The sequence below is a fragment of the Pristiophorus japonicus genome, chromosome 14 (genome assembly GCF_044704955.1).
Source record: "Pristiophorus japonicus isolate sPriJap1 chromosome 14, sPriJap1.hap1, whole genome shotgun sequence".
Classification (NCBI taxonomy): domain Eukaryota; kingdom Metazoa; phylum Chordata; class Chondrichthyes; family Pristiophoridae; genus Pristiophorus; species Pristiophorus japonicus.
The window spans coordinates 173,200,792-173,210,778 of NC_091990.1; the positions used below are offsets into that span (position 1 = coordinate 173,200,792).

Here is a 9,987-nt window from a genome sequence, read left to right on the forward strand (position 1 = left end):
TACCCATGCAAATACTGGCTTAGTGTATTTAAAGGAGGCAAAGATCACTGCAATCAGCATCTACTTGAATAGGGCAGATACTTTATCTCATCATCATCATCGAAACGAGGATGACTTGCTTCCACGGCAAAAAAGATGAGTTCACAGGTGTCAGGGGTGGAAGATGCCACCAGCCACCACACGGGCTTGACAGAGCTAAGTCTTGGTCCAGTGGCAAGGATTACCCAAGACAACTGGAGACCTGTTCTGCTGCACGGACTTAGTGCACACACATATCGCAGTGTGGGCTGGCCTATGCTGCCCCTGGGCCCCTGGCCCCGAACTCACGCCTCCCCTGGGCCCCGATCACATCCCTCCACAGTCTCTCGCTGCTCCTTCGCCCCCCTCGCTGCTCCTGCTGTGTCTGCCCACGCTCCAATCACCGACCTTTCCACACACGGTGCAGGTGAACGGCCTCTCCCCGGTGTGACTGCATCGATGAATTTCCAGGTCAGACGGGGAATTGAATCCCTTCCCATCTAGAATACCTAGAAGTAATTTACAGGCTGGAATCTAAAGGAAAGGTTTGAATGATTCATACACTGGATATCTAGAAATGTTAACCAGTCTATAACCCTATTGAAGGCTTCAGCTACTCACCCAAACATCACAATATTACATGGACTGGCCCAATGTCCCCATTAATAGGAAAGGAAAGTCCCAAGAATAGTGCTTCTATTCAATAGACTCCACTGGTGTCCATCTGATCAATTCATTTTGTTTTCGATTAAAGCAAATAAGTTCTTTCAACTCTCTTTTGCCCCTCAACTGCTCCGTGACTAGTTATCGGGAGAGCTGTGTTTGTCCCAAACCAGTTCCATTCATTGCAACGGGGGAACAACAGTTCCGACTGACTTAGAGCTAATGGGGACCATGGCTCAGTGTGCAGCAGAACCCAACCAGTATTGTATCCTTTCAAGGCCCCGTGTGGTGGCTGGTGTGCAACGGCCACCACATATAAAAAAAACACGCACAGGCATCTTCCACCCTTCAGGATGTAGTTCGGGTCCTTCATTGAAACACCTGTGAACTCATCCTTTTTTGCCGTGGAAGCAAGTCATCCTCGCTTCGAGAGACTGCCTATAATGATGATGATATACTTTCACATTATTGTCAAAAAATAAGATAACCTGATAACTTTATTCTATATTCTAATTCATAGAAGCATCGAGGTGATACAGAGCTGGAAGAAATCATGAAACGAAGACAAGAGAGGATTGATTCCAATCAATAGAATCTCACCACAGTTTGCTTTGCGACTGGACAATAAAACAAATAAATAAAATATGTATAAATGGGGGGGGGGGTCTCTTTTATGGAATTAATAACAAACATTGATTGTTTTGTGGATTTTCTTCATGTTGTTTCTAAAGGAAATTCCTATTCAGAACCTGCATGGCTTTCAGACAGTCTTGTAGTTAGCATGAAGTATTACTATGCACACCATATACATATCGAAATATATATATATGCATGTAGCTATTGCAGTGGATGTTTGTGGAATGTTGTTGCCAAAACCTGAAGCCAAGCGAACACAGTATAAATGTAATTTGCTAACTACTAGTAGAACAGCAAAATGGTAGTCCCTGCAGCCAGCTCCTGACCCATACAGATCCGCCTAGAAACTGCTGCAGGCAATATTAATGGACAAATGCTGACTGCATTCATGTAACATTCCTTTGTCTGCTATTTTAGTGGAGACAGTAAAATAAATGGGTTGACAACTCTGCTAAAATAGAGATGGAGTATCCTACTAATGATTAAACATTTGTCCACTAATATCGCCAACAGTAATTTCTAGCAATAATGTTATATATATAATTAAGGACTCATTATATATTGCAGAACTAATGTATAAGTTCTGCTGTTTAAGAATTATACAAAATGTACAATAGGATAAAATAAGCTTTCTTTTACTTACACAAATAATAATGGCCCCTTCATTCTGGAATTGTTCTTGATTGGGCTTTTTAAACTTTCATCGATAATAAGTTTTCTCACATCCAACAGGCACCTACATATTACTGGCATAAGTTCCATATCCAACAGGCACCCATACAGTACTGACACAAAGTCCACTGCTACAGGTACCCACACAATAATGACACTAGGTCGACATCCAACAGACACCCATTATTGATATGAGGTCCACATCCAACAAGCATCCATATAATAGAAACATAGAAAATAGGTGCAGGAGTAGGCCATTCGGCCCTTCGAGCCTGCACCACCATTCAATATGATCATGGCTGATCATGCAACTTCAGTACCCTATTCCTGCTTTCTCTCCATACCCCTTGATCCCTTTAGCCATAAGGGCCACATCTAACCCCCTTTTGAACATATCTAACGAACTAGCCTCAACAACTTTCTGTGGTAGAGAATTCCACAGGTTCACAATTCTCTGAGTGAGGAAGTTTCTCCTCATCTCGGTACTAAATGGCTTACCCATTATCCTTAGAAAGTGACCCCTGGTTCTGGACTTCCCCAACATCGGGAACATTCTTCCTACATCTAACCTGTCCAATCCCGTCAGAATTTTATATGTTTCTATGAGATCCCCTCTCATTCTTCTAAATTCCAATGAATATAAGCCTAGTTGATCCGGTCTTTCTTCATATGTCAGTCCTGCCATCCCAGGAATCAGTTGGTGAACCTTCGCTGCACTCCCTCAATAGCAAGATTGTCCTTCCTCAGATTAGGAGACCAAAACTGTACACAATATTCAAGGTGTGGCCTCACCAAGGCCCTGTACAACTGCAGCAAGACCTCCTTGCTCCTATACTCAAATCCTCTCGCTATGAAGGCCAACATTACTGCCTGCTGTACCTGCATGCCAACTTTCAATGACTCATATACCATGACATCCAGGTCTCATTGCACCTCCCCTTTTCCTAATCTATCACCATTCAGATAATATTCTGCCTTCCTGTTTTTGCCACCAAAGTAGATAACCTCACATTTATCTACATTATACTGCATTTGCATAGCACAAGATCCATAGTGACGTATCTAACAGGCACAATAAGAATTGACAATGGATCTACAGGCAGTCATATAGAACACACATAAGGTCCATATCAATATCCACCCTTAAAGTAAGACACTCGATCCAGATTCAACAACCCCGCATTTTAAAATTGACACACGGTCCATATCCCACTGTGAACCCATGTCAAATTGACATGGGTTCACAGTCAACGGGCACCCATATCGAGTGACACCAGATCCATGTCCAACAGCCACCCATACAGGAGCTCCTGTCTAGCATGCTACCATACAGCACAGTGGGACCCTAGCAGTAAGTACCAATACAGTACTGGTATGTAACTCACAACCAGAAGCCACATAACGCTGATCAGAATTAGCCCATGGAGAGAGGCATCAGTAGTAATAAACAGATTTAGCAATAAGAGAATTAGATCCTAATATTTAGCAATAAGGGAACTAGATCCTAAAATATGTTTTCCAAAAATAATTTTAATGTGAGAATGTATATATATGATTCTGAATTAAAATTAACATCATGGATGGGGACTGTGAGACTAATTGATTAGAATTAGGATATAATGGCATCTGTTTGCTAATGTTAGCAAATAATTCAGCATCAATATGAAGGATGATGCCCCACTTTGTCTCATGCCAATTTTTTTGCCTCTCCTTTTATGTCTGGGCTCCAGGTTTAAATGAATTACTGTGTGATGGGTTAATAAGCGAATGAGTTTGAGAAGTTGCCAGTCAGTTCCCATTGGACGAGAGACAGCAGTACAAATTACTGCTAGTAATTTGGTCCCCAATCAGAGGGCAAGGTTGTAAGAATTGGAAGTAATACACTGCTCAGAGTGGGTTAGGGCACAATGTTTTGCAGTACTGCAGTAGAAGCTTTGTTCCGTTTCTAACCCACAGTATTTCTGCCAATCAATGTTAGCTGCCGGTGGATAACGATACAACTATTTCTCATTCCCAGGTCTGACTTCACTTATCTCGATTATAAACAAATTTCCCCCAACTATATAATCTTTTCCAAAATAACGTGTCCTCCTGAAGTAATGGAACATTAAAGCAGTATTTATCTTGCTTCTTTATTTAACAAGTATTTTTCCCCTCCTCTCCTGAAGATTTTGCTGTTCTCTGACCCAACTATGAGCCTAGTCATTAAGGCAATTCTCTGCAATCCCAACCAAAATTGAATGAGATCGTGGCAGAAAATGATGAGGTGAGGCCTTTCACCTCCTCATTGCCCTGACCAGGATTTTCCTCCACTCTGCCCATACTTCTTGCCCTCCTGTTGCATGTGGAACATGGCAGTAGACCCCTGTAGGCCGCAGTAATAGGCCTGGGTTCCCTAACAGAGCAAGAGGGCCTTGTAGAAGCCGTCAGTTGGGCCCCCCCCATTACTTACCTTTGGTGGCCTTGGCATCTCCATCAGTCTTCAGGACACTTCTTCCCTTTTAACTCTGTCCGCACCTCTTCAAGTGCTGTAGCCGCTGTCACAGTGCAATACTGCTAGCATTTCCTCCTTTCCACTGATGGGCACTGTCTTGACGGCAGGAATCCTGCCGGATGCCTGCAGTGATTGTTTGATGGGCCTTGAACCAGGGAAGTCGAGCTGTAATGGAACTCTACCCTGAAGTGGATAATCCTGGCCTGAGTATGCTCTAGTTACTCCACTGTGGAGAGTGTCATAGCTAAACCCAATGTTGTCCTTGCCCAATATTCACACACTAGGGCGCTAAGCCCAAATAGAGCGCAGTAACCGCAGCTCCAGTTGAGAATGGCTAACTCATTACAAAATGGGAATTGGACCTGGGATCTTCTAGTATCTAGGCTATCTATTGATCAGCCATGATCTTACTGAATGGCGGAGCAGGCTTTAGGGGGCCGTATGGCCTACTCCTGCTCCTAATTCTTATGTTCTTTTTTAGCAACTGGGACACGGATGGAGGATCCAAGGACATAGGGCCTGAAGTTCTGTGATCTTTTTGGGGGCAGAATTTGTGTAGTTCTGGTTTGGGGAAATACTTAATAAATTCCAGTAGAACTGGCTGCTGCGCCCACCTCCAAAGTGGTGCATGTGGACAAATAACAGGATAATGAGAGCCAAAAGTCCAGTCCCCAAAATAGTGTCATTTACTCTAGAATTACATCTGACTTAAGCCTGAAGAAAAGAGGGATATGTTACCTTAAACCAGGAAGTGCTTGAGTTCACAGATATTGATTGTCCACAAACTCTATATGAAACATCAGCTTCAGGTGGAACAGTTAGGAAAATCTGTTTTCTGGGGATTATGCAGCTGCATTCAGCACTTACAATAGGGAAATCTTTTTTTCTTCCCACCCTTCTGTATTGGAGCCTTTCCCATCATGTTCATTATGGCTATTCCCATATGTCCTTATGGCATAGGCCGAACAGGTACAAGAGAACAAGGAAATGAGAGGCACACTCGAGGCTACATCACAGGAGAAGACAACCAACTAGGAGGTGCTCTTCCACCAGAGCCACCAGGTCACGCTGCGCTCTCAAGAGTGTCTGCTTAAAGAGACATAGAAGGAATTCTGCGTCCCATTGCAAACTGTTCTCTAAACATCCTTTCAAACATAAATACTGAACAAAGAACAGACATACCTCACAAAACTGAACTTCGCATCATAAAGTGGTTTTACAGTGTGCATATATATTTACAAGTCTTCCTTTTCACCACTGTGCCTACCTCTGCTTCACTTTGGCGCTGTTATTAAAACTAGCCTCATGCTGGGCCGTGGTGCTACCTGAAGACCAGAGACACCAGTGATTCTTGGCTACGCTGTGGTATCAAGAGCCCCTTGGGACCAAGGTAGTCCTCCTAGGGCTTCTGAGTGCCGGGAAGACTCTTTGAAAGATTGCATCATTACTGCCGTTGCACGGGCAGTCTGACATTAACGTCAGCAAGAACCGGAGGGGGCTCGCTATAAAAGTCTCATGTGTTGTCACCCTAAGAGATGATAGTATCATAAGAACATAAGAAATAGGAGCAGGAGTAGGCCATACGGCCCCTTGAGCCTGCTCCGCCATTTAATACAATCATGGCTGATCCGATCATGGACTCAGGTCCACTTCCCTGCTCGCTCCCCATAACCCCATAATCATGAAGACCAATTCTAGCTCCCTACTTATGAAGGAAGGTAAACGTGATGGTATTAGATCCTGAGAGATGGTACATCAAAGCTCTCGGTTGCCAAAAAGTTGTCTCCAAACAGTTCCCCAAGGCCAGTGGTCATAGAATCCATGTTGGATGCGTTGACAAGTCCTCTCTGTCAGGGAAGACAGATGCAGATGTGTGTGGTGCCATCACTTACTGACATAAGAAAGTATTGCCCCACCTCACGTCCGGCTGTGCAATGGCTTCATTAAGATTTATTTTGAATCAAATCAGAGAACTGGAATACAAGGGGTAATTCCATGATTATAACCTCGATTCCCTGACCTACGCTTGTATAGGTGCAACTCCCCACTGGGAGGGTGGGGTTGCAGAATTACCCTTCTATTGTTTACTGATTTGGCTTATTCTTTTCTTGCAGTTTTTTAATATATACATATGAGAAGGATCATGGTGATATCACAGTGACCAGTATTCTTAGTAATTGCTAATGTCGACAGATTTCACCAATATCAACATTAGCACAAGTGGTTTGTCACAGCCTGGCGTGACATCCCATAATAAATCCTGCAAATTTCTGCACTTACTACTTGTAGTGAGATTTGCCGGAGTCTTACATGGAAAATGCGGAAGGCAGTGAAAATTCTGATTTCTAAACGATGACGAATCAGTTGCCCTAATGATCACCACGCACTATTATTTATCACAGAGCCTTATAAAAATCTGAAAGGTGCCTGCAAACTTTATGCAGATGATTTTGCTGCTGTCTGTCCAAACTGGGCTGTCAGTTGGTCACTGTAATGTGGAAATATGGGGTAACCACTGTGGGAAATAGCTGGAAATAGCCTGCCAACTGGGCCATAAAAATTTGATTTTAAGCAAATAAAAAGCTGAGCTCCATACGATTTTCTGGTCTCCTATATGTATGCATCCAACACTTATTGCAACACCAAGACTGGCTTTGATCTAACACACTTTAACGTCAAAATTCCATTGCTTAATTTTCTGACATTTTATTCGTAATAAAATAAATAATTTGACTTGTAAGCTCTGTGGAAAATATTGTTCTGTGCTTTGTACAAAAACACTTTGTCAGGAAAAGGAAAGAAAAATAAACGTTAGCTTTGTGTAAAATGGACTGTGCGGTTTCCCAGTGGTAAATTATGGAGGAGTGAAGAGAATTGTGCAGTAGTTAGACCAAGTTGATTTTTCAAAACTGGGAACTTTTTTTTTTAAGTAGTACTGATTTATAGAACATTCTAGTCTTTTCATGTGAACACATTATTATTGTAAAATGAATAAATGAAATTTAAAAAATATCAGAAATTTGTATTTTTTTCTTTTAAACTAATTTGTGGTCGTGAGATAAACAAATGGATGGTTAATTTGTTTGGGGGGTTTATGCTGCTGTCCAACTATTATGACAAATCTTAAACTATTTCACATCTTAAAAACTGCAAGTTCAATCAGTTTAGGTTCCTGCAAAAAAACATTCTTCCTCCTTCACACTTTGTCATTTGGCTACATACAATATATTTTCCTGCACTCTTGGATACAGAGCATGAGACTAACGGAGAAGTAGGAATAGGAGTAGGTCATTTAACCCCTCAAGACTGTTCTCTAGTCATGGCTGATCTGTGACCTAACTCCATTTGCCCCTTATCCCTTAATACCTTTGGTTAATAAAAATCTATCATCTCAGATTTAAAATTAACAATCTACAATTAACAATTAACAAAATTAGCAGTCTGCATGGCCCCCGGTCTGTGAGCAGCATCAGAGCAGGCCGGGGAGCAGAAGGAGCAGTGTGTCAGCATTCCACTCCAGCGAGCAGCACGTGCTGGAGCAGGAGAGCAACGGCAGCGAAGGGGGCGACTGGATTGGACGTCACCAAGATCCAGGTCGGTGATTGGAGCGTGGGCAGGTACTGAAGGAGCGGCGAGGTTGGGGTGAAGGAGCGGCAAGAGATTGTAGAGGGACGTGATCGGGGCCAAGGAGAGGCGTAAATTCAGGGCCCAGAAGAGGCGAGGGCCCAGGGGCAGCACGGGCCAGCCCACACTGCGATATGTGTGCACACTAGGTCAGTGCAGCAGAGCAGGTCTCCAGTCGTCTTGGATAACCCTTGCCACTGGACCAAGACCTAGCTCTGTCAAGCCCGTGTGGTGGCTGGTGTGCAATGGTCACCCCACGTTAAAACAATCCACGCACAGGCATCTTCCACCCTTCAGGATTTAGTTCTGGATCTGGAATATTAGATCCTTCATTGAAACATCTGTGAACTTTTGAACATCTGTGGCAGCAAGTCATCCTTGACTCGAGGGACTGCCTATGATGATGATGATGATGATGATGAAAATTAACCATGGATCTAGCATCAACTGCCTTTTGTGGAAGAGAGTTCTGATCTTCTACCGCCCTTTGCATGTAGAAATGTTTCCTAACTTCACTCCTGAAAGGCCTGGCTCTACTTTTGCACTGCAACAAATACAGTAATTGGCACAAAGTATAATCGATAACCATGGGTGGTATTCAGAGAATAATAAATACCTTACCGTGAGTTACACATCAAATATTGGATACATGAAAGAGTTGTGCAGAAAGTAATGGCCCGGATTTTGCGGTGGGTAATGATGGTAAACTATCAGCAGTTTACTGAAATCATTACCCTCTGAAACTGACCGTAACTTAGGATTTAGCACATGCACATCTAAATGCGGAATTCCTCCTCACATAGTGGCTGTGATCTTAAAGATGCGTGGGCAGGGATGATGCTCACCGATTCGTTGGCTTACTCGCTGCTTCTCCTGGTGAAAACATGTCTCCTCTGGTTCCGTACTGTCTATGGTTTCTTCTCTCCATCCCAGACAGAATGCTCGGTCCTTGTAGAGGTGAAGCAAGCGAGAGCAAAGAGAGAGAGATGGCCACACGGCCACCTTTTATATCCAAAGTCTGTTTGCCTTTTCTGGCCCAATAAAGTTTTCCTTGTTTTGAGGATCCTGTCTGAGTGGCCCATGTGTATTCCCGTGATGGCTGGTGATGGGTTTTCGTGTCCAAATGGTCTGGGGCTTAATGGCTTTCTTTTGTTCTGGTTTCCCGCCTCTCGGCATTATCTCATCCAGGTAATGTCTCTCTGACTAATTCACATTGCTTAACATTGGACCCTCCATCTTTGCCCATTACCTGTGATGAGTTGCCTTCTCCTGGCCATTGTAATGTGTCCCAGGCCAACCCCGCCCATCAGATGTGGATTTTTCGTGTACAACATGGAAAAATACCTGGGCCCCTCCCACAACAGACTTCCAGGTTTTTTTCTGCAGAGAGATATTAAAACGCAATGTCCAGATATCCAACAATCCTTGGGGAGCTGATGCTTACAGCACTTCACTGAAATATTACAACTGTGATCAAAATTCCCTAAGAATAACTGCGGCGAATAGTTTAACATTAATAAGTGGTTTCAATTGAACATGAGTGATTCTGTTCAGCCAGTTGGGTCAGTTCAGCAGTGCACATTAACTAAGTTTTTTTTTAAAGGCATGGGTTGATGAGTAAAAAGATATTTGCAAGCCCATGTACTAATGAAAAATGCATTAACTAAATCTGACTGTGGATATGAAACCAAAATCATAATAGCACCATTAAAGTTCCCCTACCCAATTGCTCCCCCCCTTATTTTCTGAAAGTGATGATTTTTATGGGAGACTCGGTTCTACAAAGACCAATTGTCCTCTCGTACTTCTTCCAAGTCATGAATTTTCGTATGGTTATTATTAGGCTATTTGACCATGGGGATGGAGAAATGAAATCACAG

At 43.0% G+C, this 9,987-nt stretch overlaps 1 protein-coding gene across 1 annotated transcript in view; it reads left to right on the top strand.

Annotated features, from left to right (window-relative positions):
• Positions 1-4,861, top strand: part of eps8l2 (EPS8 signaling adaptor L2) — a 257,881-nt gene extending 253,020 nt beyond the window's left edge. The window contains exon 20 of the mRNA XM_070899849.1: positions 1,202-4,861. Coding sequence (XP_070755950.1) covers positions 1,202-1,273 — 72 coding nt within the window. The 3' untranslated portion in view covers positions 1,274-4,861. The remainder of the gene's footprint in view (positions 1-1,201) is intronic.
• The last annotated feature ends 5,126 nt before the right edge of the window (positions 4,862-9,987 follow it).